Source organism: Aulonocara stuartgranti (genome assembly GCF_965226115.1).
Source record: "Aulonocara stuartgranti genome assembly, chromosome: 11".
Classification (NCBI taxonomy): domain Eukaryota; kingdom Metazoa; phylum Chordata; class Actinopteri; order Cichliformes; family Cichlidae; genus Aulonocara; species Aulonocara stuartgranti.
Window position 1 is genome coordinate 36,702,529 of NC_138947.1, and position 13,527 is coordinate 36,716,055.

Below are 13,527 nucleotides of genomic sequence, written 5' to 3' on the forward strand. Positions count from 1 at the left end.
AGCAAGCAGGACCGACAGCACACAATGTGCTTGGAAATAGCAGCCAATAGAGGTGTAGTTTATGTCTATGGACAGTGAACACCCGTGTGCACACCTGTGTGGATCAGCGCGCTTGTATTCAAAAGGTTTCCACATGTAATGGTCTGCTAGAGGATGTAGAGAGCCATAGCCCCGTCCCCCAGGGCATGAAGCAGGCATGGAGGAGATCCAGGCCCCAGACATCCAGACATCCAGAGGCCCCAGAGTGCGAGAGCCCAAGGAGGACCACCGGAGGGGCATCCGTGCCACCCTCATGGGAAGAGCTGAGGAGAGCCCCAGATGAGGGGTCACCCAGTAGCCACGGAGCAGAAGTCAGAGGGGGCTGCAGTGGCGTGCCCGCCGGCTCTGCCGGCAGCCAGCTGTGCCAGAGTGAACCGCATATGCACACATATACAAATACTCAGCACTCACCCACCCCTATTCCAGTTTTTAAGTCAACCAGGTTAATAAGGTTAACTAAAGGTTAACTAGAATTTACACTGCCGAATGGTCAGTTCTGAGTTACTGTAGTCATACTTTTTAGACTCAAGCACTTAACGTATATAAACATAAGCAAAATAAATCTTGCTTCTTTATATAGTGTATTTACTGCATGAAAAACATTTGAAAAATTGCATTGAAATAAAGTTGTTTATCAGTTCTTGTCAGAGTTTCCTTCATATAGGTGCCCCATGTTTCACTACAGAGTAACTATTAGCATTAGTGAGATGTCGCCCACAAAACAGTGTCTACATTTCATTACTTGAGAGCTTTCTTAGGTTTTTAAACTTTCATAACCTTTGATTGAAGCTAGCAGGTAACATTTTTGAGTCCAGTAATAATCTGTGCTTTGGATGATAATAACAGATTGAGTGTTCATGTTCCTTGTTAGTTGACTTACACGTACGTTTGGGCTTTGAACACCTAAATTACCTCATATCATGTGAATTCCAAAAATCATGCAGGCTACTGACTGTGCTGGCTACACTAGTTAGCATTAAGGGAAAAAAAGTTTAGAGATTTGTACATTAGCTTAGCTATGGGTTGCTAACCGGCTTGTCTCAGCTAGCGATAGTACACTGATTGCCGCTCGGTATTAAGCACCTCCTTATGAATTTCAGTTTTTAAAGTGTTGTTTTCATAAAGAATAACCCATTCCAGACACCTAAACTTGAATCCTGTGTCACATCTTTTTTAAATACAGGACTAATTATAAAAGAGTAATGTGACCATTAGCTTGTCACTCACTGATTGAAGAAGTCGCATTGTCAAACATCAAGCTGAGCTATCACCGTGTTGGTGGAACTGGATTTGACTAGCAAGACATAAATCTGACTTCACTGCACGTTTGTTAGCGAGCAACTTGGTATTAATATGAAGCAAACCTGCTTTGAGACCATGAGTTACAAAATCAACACTATATTATGCTAACTTAAAAACAGCAACTGAGACCATAAAGTCATCAAGAAAGTGTTGCTGACATCACACATCAAGTGAGAAGTAGGAATAACCCTCTGCTGGTAATTAGAAAACAATGCAGGTCTATGGATCTTCCACTCAGACTTTCAGACCCAGGAACTATGCCCAGCTGTTACATGTTGTGCATGGATCAATGTGAGCTGATAAATGAATTCAATAAATTGACTTCACATGACAGGCCAGAGGTTCAGTCTTAAAACTAGCAGGGCTGAACAAGGTGTTATTATCAAATATAACTATTATTTGTAAAAAAAATAAATAAATACCATAAAAAACCTTAATGTGTTACATTTAATAATTCTGTGTTATTGCTACAAGTGAATATAGCTGCTAATGATCCATAATGGGATGATGATTCCACTGCAAATACTCAGAAAGGCACAAACACTGGACGTTGTTATGTACAGGTCTGTGGGGACTGACCTGCATTTGCATTTGTGGAGTCAGAGGCCAACAGAGGAACTGGAGTTTTGTCACTTCTGCTATGGTTTCACTTTTGACTTCAGGGGTTGCCACTTGGTTTCCAAATTACACATCAAAAATTACAGATTACAAATTACAGTTACAAATTGCCTATAAACAGATGGTGGTATGTGATTGGTTTGATAAGTGTGACAACATTTAACACTTTTGCATAAGGCAAATGCAATTTAGCTTTACCTGTCCCAGGAAAGAATCTCATTGATACATATCTGCGCTCTGACATCATCAGAGATGAACTCTGGACTGTCAGAGTAGCACTTCTGCTTTCACAGTGCACTGGTTTCTAGTTGTTTTCAGTGCCTGTAGAAAGTGTCCTAAATAACAGTACTCCCATTCTGTACCCTGTTCCTTAAAATCATTTCTACTGAAAGCTAAGATGTGAACTCTCTGGTCTTAACTCACTTCTAATCCGACATGTTCTGCTTTTGTAGGGCAGCAGAGAGGTGTGCATGCTGCCTACAAACACACAACAATCAAGCACCAGTTTAAACTAATGAAGCCATACATTTGTTTCCATTATTGCTGTGCCCCAGTTAAAGTAATGAGACCGCAGTATGAAAACACTCAAGCCTGCTGCATTCCTGAGATGATTGCAGAGCCAAACACTGCCATGTGTTATGGCACACCTAAAGACCACTGACCCGCTCACATGGTTGCTGTGAGTCTCTGCAGTACAGACATGATCAGGTCTGAGCAGCACATAAAGACACATGACAGTGTGGAGCTCACTGCTGCAGGATTCAGATTACTGATGCAGGACCTGAATAGCTCTGGTATCTTTAATCCCACAGCCCGCTTTACTCTCAATCATGCTCTGTTGCGAGTTTCATTGTGGCTGAAGTGGACTGCTGACTATTATAAAGTGCTCAGTTTCTAGGGCATGGGTTGGTGTGGCGGAGGAGGATGCTGGGATAGCGTGAGATGGAGGCAGATGATCCGCAGTGGCGACCCCTAAAGGGAGAAGACGACAGAAGAAGCAGCAGCTTAGTCCTTGTAAAACAAAAGCTTGCAGAGAGGACATGGTTTCATGGTATGATGATGACAAAAGGATGACAGCATAGGTGACACAGCTATAGAATTTTTATTATGATGTAACACAGGAATGATGTAAGAAGTGCAAAAGAACACACGTGTACCAAACCCGGTGATTTGTGTGCACTGATTTTCTCAGTTAGACAAACTCGGTCTTCATCATCTGAGGCTGTGATATTCCAGACTGAGGTGAAGAAGAAGCCCGATGAAGCCGATGCTTTGCGGGGCGAGGGTGGGGGGCACCTCGACCCGCGCTCCGAGCCTGGGTCTTGTAGAGGGCAGCAGTCTCAAGCTGGAGCGCGGAGAGCAGCCCGGTACTCTACAAATATTCCTCCTGCTGCAACACACTGGAGGGCGGGGCTGGATGCTTGACAGCCACTCTCTGAGACCAATGAAAAGCCGGTGTTCCCGGGAACCTTCCAATCTCCGCATCCCGGGCGGGGTCTGAAGGGTCGAAACCGGAGAGAGAATCCCAAAAAAAATTATATGTAGACTGTGGCGGAGCTGGGAGCGAGCGGGACGCTGAGGGAAGAAAAAGAAGTGAGAAGACGAGCTCCGTTTGCTCGCTGTGCCAGTGCGCAGACAATTACGCACGCTTGCCACTTTGGTTGCTCCAGCGCGGACTTTTTGTGCCTCTTGTGGAAATGGAGCCGCATTCTTGAGTCAGTCTCAAGAAGGCATTTGTTCTCACTAGTTGATGAGAGCAGTGAGAGCCGCTCAGGCTCCGTTTCCTGTGTTTGCCAGCGCGTTGCAGCTGGGCTGAAGAAGCCCCGCAGGGCTGCCTGAGCACCGGTCCTCCTCCTCCTCCTCCGCTTGAAGCCCCACAGCCAGCCCGCTGCCAAAGTCGGTGGGAGAGAGAGAAAAAGATAATAATGTGCGACCTGATGCCAGCCTCTCAGCCCCCGGAGAAAATGGGCAAAATGAAAAAGTTGAGGAGAACTTTGTCAGAGAGTTTCCGGAGTATCGGTGAGTACCGTTTCCCTTTTTCGAGCCTGTTGTTCATAAAAACCCAGAAAACAGATGTGAAATGTCTCCTGCAGCAGCTCAGACCGCCGCTTCCCACTGAGATGATGTCTGCTCACAGTTTGCGGCCGTGGAAAACCCACATCAGTGGGCTTGTTCGGGTGTTTAAGCACTGCGCACCTCATTTTGAAGGAAAACTGCAGATTTGTCAACTTTCTGAACTGTTGTGAGGATTTTCCAGCAGACTGTCCGCTGCTGACCAGCGGGGCTCACACTTTTCCACTAACGGTCACTAAGTGTTGGTACACAGCATCATCTTCGTGAATTCAATCATATTCATAGGAAGATGACTGACGTTTGTTTTTATCGCTGCATTTTGCGTCTGTGCTCAGCTCGTCTTTTATAGAAACAACAATGGACGCGATCAGTTCTCCGCTTTTCACATCACCTCTTGTTTTGAAGATACTTGTCTGTTTCAGCATCTCTATTGTGAGGCGTGTATCACCGTCTCTGGGCTCTTGGGCAGAAAACATCTGTACAGATGTCGGCCTGAACATTCTCCTCTGAAGTTTGGAGAATGTGCGTGACACACTGATTTATGACGGAAATGATTCATGGAAGTGATGACAGATTCATGACAAAGGAAGTAGTTCATATTTCGGTAAATGTCCCAAAGCGGAATGTTTATTTATTTATTTGTTGCAGTTTTCATATCAGTAACCAAAACATTAATATCACTGGTGTCGGTTCGGTTTATGTTTTGGACTTTGATAAAAAATATAAGAGATGAACTTTTCTCTCCGTTTGATTTTCCTTACCTGTTCTAACATGACGCAGTAAACATGAGAAACGAGGGCCTGGCTGATCATCATCTTCATGGTAATTAAGGTGTATTGTGTTTATCTGCAGGAACACAGGCGCTCTCATTCTCGAGCAATCTGCTGATCATGACAATGCTTTTGTTTCCAAAGTGTCACAAATGAAATCTTTGCCCCCAGCAGCATTTTCAGATATTCCCACCAGGAAGCAGGATTCTTTTCCTCATGTTATTTCTGCGTGCACTAACGCACACATTTCTGCAGTCACTTTTCACCTTAAAACAGAACATCAGCAGTTTTTATGATGAGTTCACATTCAGCTCTTAGATTCAATTGAGTCATTGTGTTATGGAGACAGTGTATATGAAGTGCATGCACGACTTTGTTTCACACATTGTAATTTATCTGTGATTGACTGTCAGTGTCAGCAATATTGTTCCTAAGGGATTCATAATTAAATATATGAACTAGAGGAAAGTAAAGCGATCTTAGTTTGTCACAGAATTTGGGGCCTGCATATATTTATCAGATATTTTGTTTGATGATGGCCCAAATGTTCATTTCGACTGGACTGCAGGCCAGTGTGGCACCCAGAGCCATGCTCCAGGACAGTGAGTAATGTGGTTTGGCATTGTCTTCCTCAAACAAGCAAACTTCACCTGGGAGAAATAAAAACTGCATATTTTGTCATTAACTCTGTGACACCTAAATGATGTCGTTATGGTTTCCATGTTGGTCGTGTTGAAAGGAAAGCATCAACATGATCTACAACTGAGGATGTGCGTACTCGCTGCAGTTAAGTAAGGCGAGCCTCTGCATCAGTGCTAGTTAGAAGAAACTTAAACCAGAAATGAGGTCTTTGATGTCATCTTAATGATTTATTGATCAAAAACAGACAAAAATCCATATAAATCAGAAACCATGATTCTTATAAGTTTGGTGTGTATTGTGAACATATAGAAAGATTTCGGACCTCTATCAAGCTCATAATAGTGCTGCATAGAACTGTTTAAAATATGTTTCTTTTGGCCATTGTTGGTACTGACATCAGGGATATAAAAGGATTTTAATAATGACTATATATTTTATGACTTTGTAATGTACATTACAGTAACAGGTTATAACAGTTTAAATACATGTACAATGTTCTAGAATAAAATAAAATAATTTTGGAAAAAACCTCTTTTTTTACGTAATATTCATGACTAAACATTTAAATGAACACGCTTTACAATAAAGTGAATGCTACACATGTATCCATGAATAAATAATACATTAAAAAATAATGTTGAGTACAGTAAAATGTTTGAACAAAAGCCTGCACGTTACACGTTTTTTGCTGTACGTTTAAAAAGACCACAAAACACCAAAATGAATATATAGAAAATACAACACTGTTGCTTTAAAGTAAACACTGAGCAGAGAGTGAGCTGTCCAGGCCGAGGTTTCTCTCTGAGGGCTTCTCGTTTTCAAACAGTTGCGACGTCTGTAAGTTGGGAATATCTGAGCTCCTGCAGAAATATCACTAAAATGGTCGTAAAGCTGGCGTGAGCGTACACTCGCGTCTTTAGCCCATGCCAGCTCCATCACCCACACAAGGTTACAAAATCCCAGAGGTGCACGAGCAGGCAACACAACACTAAAGCACATCTGCTGCTGGTGGATGTGACGTCACTTTAGCAAGAGGACTATGTTAAATGGTATAAATGGGCGTTGAGACGTCATTGGTGACAAACCCGACCTTTAAAAAAATATAAATAGTATTTTGTGTGACAGAATTAAGTTTTGTCCCTTGATTGCTGAGATTTGGGAGAACAATTAAAAAAAGAATTCACCACATGAATCATCACCCATATTCAGATGGATGACACGGTATCCATAATTTCTAAAAGCTGACAGTCCTGTTTTTGGAGCGTGTTTTGTTCTTGTTTCCATATTTAATGTTGACTTGAAGAAAACTGTGTTGTAAATACTCATTTTGGTAGCAGTTAAGTGATGCATAGGCGACAGCAGCTGAACGCGACAAACAAACACAAACGGAGAATGTAAGCTCGCACAGCAGCGGGAGGGTGATGAATAGGAAAATCATGAATTTGGATTTACGATCAATCTCTTTTAAAAACACGTAGATGCTAATAATGGCTCGTGGAAGGTCTCGTTGAGGTGCGAGGACGGTGATAAGGTGGATTTTTTAAGTGCAGTGCTTCTTTAGGGCCTGAACGTGAAAGCCATTCAAACTGCTCTCAGCTTTGTCTTTAGATCCTCTGAATCTTTTTAATGACATTATGTACCATAGATGATGAAATCCATAAACTGTTTTACTTCAGTATAATTGTTGGACTGTGTGCTCATGCAGGTTTTCAGTGTAGTGAATCCCTCTGGATCTTTACGTCTGGGATCAACTTACTAATAGCTCTGCTGTTTGAAGTTGACCCACCAGCTTGTTTCTGCACTTTTTTTTGTGTTAAGCATTTTCAAATGATTTCATCGTTTTGATTTATATGTTACACACCGTCCCGCCTTTTTCAGAAATGGGGTTGTTGACTTGCTGATTAACACAAAAATCTTTTCAGCTCTACGTGTAACTTGGATTATATCAGTTGATGATGTCTGATTCATAGGAAATGTATAAAAACTACAAACTGAATTCTTCTCACTGGATATTAATTTTATCCTCCGTTTTCTTTTTTTAAACAAAGTGTTCGTCTCCAAAGACACACAGTTAGTCAGGTTAGGTTAACTGGTAACTCTAAAGAACCCACGGGTGTCGGTATGAGTGGTCTGTTCATGTGTTAGCCCTGCGTCAGACTGGTGACCTGTCCAAGGTGTTCCCTGCCTCCTGCTGGGATTGGCTTCAGCACCCTGACAACGATAAGCGGAAGAGAGTGGATGGATAGTTTGTTTCAAATATTTAGCGATACACAATATATAGTAAGTAAGGCTGTTGCTTTTCAGTCATAATTTTGTTAATAATTATTTCCATAAATGCCATGAAATTACCAGTGAAATTGTTTATCGGCCACACGACAAGACCTGACGATGTGCTTGAAGTGACGCTTGTGTTTTCATGTGACTTATTGTCCCACACTCACATCACTGGCTGTAAAAGGCGTGTGTGTGTGTGTGTAAAACAGTACCTTTTTTACACACACACACACACACACACACACACACACACACACACACACACACACACACACACCACCTGTGTGGCCTTTGAAGCAGTGTGTTGTAGACAAAGAACAGTCGGATGCAGTCTGTAAGAAAATGAGAGCTTGAGTTTGGGTCAGTGTTGCAGGAGGAAGCGAGATTGGCATTGACTTTTCTGCTTTGCTGATGCTCGTCTCCTATTGGCTGTCTCTCCTCTCATCTAAATCAACACATCTAAGCATTGATCGGCCCCTCGCCTTGCTCCACGGAAGCCTTAACAAAGCAAATTCAAGAGAGTGCTGTATTCTTTATATCCTTGCAGGCATGTTGATCCAACAGGTCCCCGTGGACAGCACCGTGTTGTATGCGAAATGATAGCACCGTGCAGCGTAATGCATTGTTAGTATTTTCATTTGAACAGACACAAACCAGGTGGATGGGCTGACGCAGAGTTTGTCAGCCTGTTCTGAAGAGTGACCTCAGGTTTGAAGAGACCAGTCACGTAGTGAAATGTCAGGATGGAGTGCTGTGTTTGCAAGATCATGAAGACAGACTGCAGATGACTACAAACAAGAACCACTGCCTTGGACTTTGCCTGACCTCCAGTGCAGATGTTGCAGATGTTGTTCTTTTTTACCATTCCATGAAACAGGATTCTGATTCCTGCAGCATAATGTCAGCTCGTGCCACCAGGCAGCAGCTCGTGCTGAATGCTGATGCAGATGCTGGTGTCCAGTGGCAAATGTTGGCACTGGCATTGGAGCAGACAGAAGATTAGAAAAGCTTTAGATAAATGAGGAGTTCCTTTGGCTCAGCAAAGCCTTCAGTGACCTTCAAATTTTTAATTTTGCCTTCCTGCAGTTTTGGCAGTTTAAATTTGTCAGTGAACCAATGACCTTGGAAATACAGGGGGTATCAATTCATTGAAGGGAATTAAGAGAGGTTTCTCCTCCCTCATTACTCCTAAAGAGGTGCCCTTGAGCAAGGCAATTAACCCCCAACAGCTGTTCAGTGGCCAGCTGATCGGAGTGTGGCTGCAGCGTCAAGCTGTTAATGTGTGATTAAGAGTATGGCCACTGTAACTCTCCTCAGGCAGACACGAGTGCTGGGAAAAGCTACAGTCTTCACATTCATTTCGATCAGATTGGCACTGTGGGGAACATGGATGGCACCGATTCTGAGATTCATCACAGTGAAGCACACGATGTGTTCAAGCCAAACACTCACTTCGCCTACATCCTGCCCAGGCCGCCATAGCAAGCTAAGAACTCAGTCAGTCTGTGGGAAATGGTTGTGTACACTATACACTGTTATTACTATAAAGAAAAACTTTAAATAATATTATTTGTCATCATATCTGTGGCAAATTATAATGCATGTATGAGCTGACATGGTATTCTAGAACTGCAGGGAGAGAAGAGGACCCATGCAGGGAGCAGAGAGGTTTGATGTGTGGTGGAGGTCGGGTAGGCAGAGATGGAGATGAAGCTGTGTACAGGTAGATTTAAGGTCTGTGCATACAGTCAGTCTAACCTTTGATCATAGAAACAAACAAGAACCATGGGCGTTCATGTGGGTGTGCGTCATGCTGGGTCATTTAGCCCAGAGTATCACACCTCTGGAAGTAACCATTACCAAATGCATGCAGCATAGCTAAGTTACAGGTAGCTGACTAACTGTATGTAACATTAGGGTGCAAATGACTGGAAATTGCGAAGTGATCCATGAGGTCAAGCTATTGCTTTTAGCTTTGAGGAAGTCATGTAGCGACTATGAACATGCTTGTTGGTGCCAGATGCCAGTCTGGTCTGAGTATTTTAGAAACTGCTGAAATGTTGCTCTCCCCAATGTACACATGTCCATTTTTTAGTATTGGTGTTATTACAGTTTTTTACAGATGCTAGGACACATGTCTCAATACTTAGGTCACGTTTGCAAACCTCCTCACACAGTGAGCACGACAGAAGTCTATGTGGGCTAAACTGAGGACCAGTTATCATTGTTTTGGCACAAAATGCATTCAATGACTTCATCTCTCAAATTTCATGAATTATCTTCTCACTCAGACACAACAACTGCCAAAAATCTTTGTATGTACAGGACATTTTGCATGAGCTTACATACTGTTTTCAAAACTGTTAAACTTATGGCCAAAACAATAACACAATGCAAAACTGAATAAGACAGCAAAATCCAACAGCAATATTTTATTGAAACATATTTTAAATCTAAAAATGCAGTTTAACCAGCCACAGCTGATCCTCATTGTAGATGAACATCTACACAGCTGTTACTCCTTCAATTTTTCAACTCCTTCAATTCTGGCAGCCAGAAGATTCTTTCCTAGGTGTGTTGCCCTAGATGACATAAGATGTGATGTGGATGAGAACCTGTGGCCAAATGGAGAAGACCGAGTAGATTAGCATTACTATTGTATGTGTATCAGTGGATGGTGTGTATACAAATTCTTGTATTTTGGGATTACTTAGTGCAAAAAAATAAAAATACATAAACAAATATTAACGAATTCTGCATGATGTCTGATCCATTCCAGTAACATATATTGAAATTATAAACAGAGATGTGTCCTTGTTTTACACAAGAAAACACTGTGTAATGCTACATGTTGTTAGTGTTTTTTAGGTCATTGTTTTGTGGGTGACAAAGTGTGTTTGTCGGCTGTCAACCTTTGCTAGTGTTCTGGAAGAATGAGTTTATTTGAGACCTGAATGAAGTGTTTTGGTAGTTGTAGTGCATTTTGAATGTGAAATGAGCTGCTTTGCCAAGCTGACGGTCAGTTAGGAGGATTGTGTGAAGAGTTTTGCAAAAGTGACCTAAGTATTGAGACATGTGTCCTAGCGGCTGTAAAAAACTGTAGTATATTAATATTAGTCTTTGAATTATAACCTGCTGAATGAATAAGAGAACGGATTCTGTTATTCATTCAGCAGGTTTCTAATTTAGAGCAGATTCAGAAAACTTTGTTACTTAGATTTTCATTTCCCCCAGTGCTTAATTAATCTGTAGCAATACATCTCAAGCCTCAAAATCTTCAGTGTTGGAGCAGCTGCAGAAACAGTAATTGTACTGTAACATGCTCTTTCCTTCATACTCTAGACTGAACCTTTTTTCCATACTCTGCAGATAAATATTGATTCGTTTGCATATTTGTCACACTTACATGTTTGTGTTACATGTTACAATGTTGTTTTTAAATGTTTCCACTCATCCATTGTCTGCTGCTTATCCAGGACCAGGTCGTGGCCAGACTTCCCTCTCCCCAGAATTTCCTCCAACGCGTTTGAATTTTTTTACGTAGTCAGGCATGCGGTGTGTAGTATTGTGTAGTCGTCTATATATGGAGAAACTGACGCTGAGCAGGAATTCACATTATGTACTTATATTAAGTCCAGCCATATTCGTCCATAAATAGTGACGTAGTTGCTGCAGGTTGGTGATTTAACTGAAAAACCTAGCTTTTATGTAAGAAATGTACAACCAGTTGGCAACTAGTTGAGTTGAGCACCATAAGACACACACACCAGTTGTGCTCACTGGGACAAACTTACTCAGACTGATTGCAAGGTGTCCCTGTGTACATTTGGTAATTGGACAGCAGTTGTTTGCTAACCTTTGGCAATCTGTCTGAGACTGAATGAAGACTGAATGGAGACAGGTTGCCTACCACTAGCCAACTTGTGGCTGTATAGAAGTTGAGGGTGTTGGACATTCACCTTTTCGATGACCAGCTGGTTGCTCATCTACGTGCAATTGGTCGCTGAATGCAAAGAAGAAGAAAAAAGAAATCACTGGGCAGCCACCGATTTTATTTATTTATTTATGTCCCTCTGGTTTTAAGGAGGTTGGTAAAATGGTAAATGCACTGGTTTTCATACAGCATTTTTCTCTACCTGACCACTTAAAGGTTTTTATACAACATGCCTAACATGCACTTTTTTCTTTGCTGAAGTGGCATCTGTCCAACATTCACCTTCAGATGGATGCATCGCAGAGTCACGTGGGGTTGATATCTTGTCCAAGGATATTTGGCATCCAGAGATTAAACCACCAACCTTCTGATTAACAGAGAACCTGCTCTACCTCCTGAGCTAAGCCACTCAAAAAACACCTGGTATTCTCAGGTGGTCTCGCATCCAGATGAGATCGGCTGTGCTCAGGGTGGTATGAGCAGTTACAGAGTATGGTTTCAATAGCTCATATTCTGTAATTGCTGTGAAACCCATTTTCCCAGAATGATGAAATATTCTTTTAATTTTAACAGATTTTAGTAAACTACAGTCAACAGTATATTATACCAAAAATAATTACTTTAAAGAGTTAAACTACATGTACATTTTCAATGTAATGTAAATAAAATTTACTTAGTTGGTATAAATTCAGTATATAACAACCATATTTTCCTTAATGATTAAAAAATAATTATATATATTGTTTTTTTTATTTATTCCTTCATGAGGGGAAGAATCTTTTTGTTAGTTTATGGGGACTTAAAATATTAGTAATCAGTTTTTGATGTCATTACTGTATTTTGAAAATCGTTGCTAATTAACAGCTAATTAGTCAGTTAATAACCTTAAGATGTTATAAACTGGAGTCCATCGGTGCTCCTGCTGCTGCTTGAGCACATTGAATTTGCTTGTAATGAATTGTGCCATATAAATAAAATTGTCCGTTGCTTGTTGATCTAAGCTAGCATAACCTTAGGCAGTTACAGCACAAAGCTATCAGTTGTACCATTAGCATTTATTGCTTTGATAAACATGTAACGTATTTTTGTTGTTGGAGCAGTTTTAGCTTCTCTGTGATGAGCAATATATATCAGTACTTTAAAGATTAAAAAATGTTTTGTCTGATTGGGTATCTCAGCACCAGGATGTCGTTTGGTAATATTAGGAACATGAGAGTAGGGCTGCTCAATTAATCGAATTTTAATCACGATTACGATCTGGGCTTTCAACGATCATTAAAAATGACTGAGCCGATTATTAGCCCCTCCCTCATTTATCCGCGACACCTTAAAGGCCGTCTGTGAAAATATTGTCGGGCATAAACCGGTCCGTGGCGCAAAAAAGGTTGGAGACCGCTGATTAAGAGGACCCGAGGGAAGCTCGGAAAGCTAAGCAGAAGTTATTTGGAGAGGAGAGTGACTGCTGTTGGTTGAAAAGAGAGTTTAAAAAAAAACTTCAGTGGTGTTGCACACTATTTTATATTATTTTTTAAAGTCATTGTTAACCCTTTAAAGCCGGTCAGAGCAGCACGCTCCGTTTTGCGTAACTATTTTTAAATCCCTGTAGAACCTGAACCGTGTAAGCTAGCGCAATAATTTGTTTTGCATATGAAACCGGAGGAGTTGTACTTACATCTGATGCCATCAGCTTGTCCTCGGTCACGGTTTCGTTCCACATATAGCTTTGCAAAAACTGCATAAAAAGCGCTTGCAGGAACAAAAACATAATATTCCAGAAACACGCTTTGCCGATCCGATCAGCTGTTCGTAACACTTCCCACAGTGAAATGATGCACATGCTGTTTTCTTTGCAAATTTGCATCATAGGATTGTTTT

The 13,527-nt window shown here is 41.4% G+C and overlaps 2 protein-coding genes across 3 annotated transcripts in view; one reads left to right on the top strand and one right to left on the bottom strand.

Moving 5' to 3' along the window:
* The window catches only part of LOC309716919 (uncharacterized protein), a 244,022-nt gene that overhangs the window by 201,433 nt on the left and 29,062 nt on the right, over nucleotides 1–13,527 (bottom strand). The gene's annotated exons all lie outside the window — the stretch shown is intronic.
* cdk14 (cyclin dependent kinase 14) overlaps nucleotides 3,468–13,527 on the top strand; it is a 247,147-nt gene continuing 237,087 nt past the window's right edge. For both annotated transcript variants that reach the window (XM_082551038.1, XM_082551039.1), the window contains exon 1: nucleotides 3,468–3,978. In XM_082551038.1, the coding sequence (XP_082407164.1) occupies nucleotides 3,885–3,978 (94 nt within the window). In that variant the 5' untranslated portion in view covers nucleotides 3,468–3,884. The remainder of the gene's footprint in view (nucleotides 3,979–13,527) is intronic.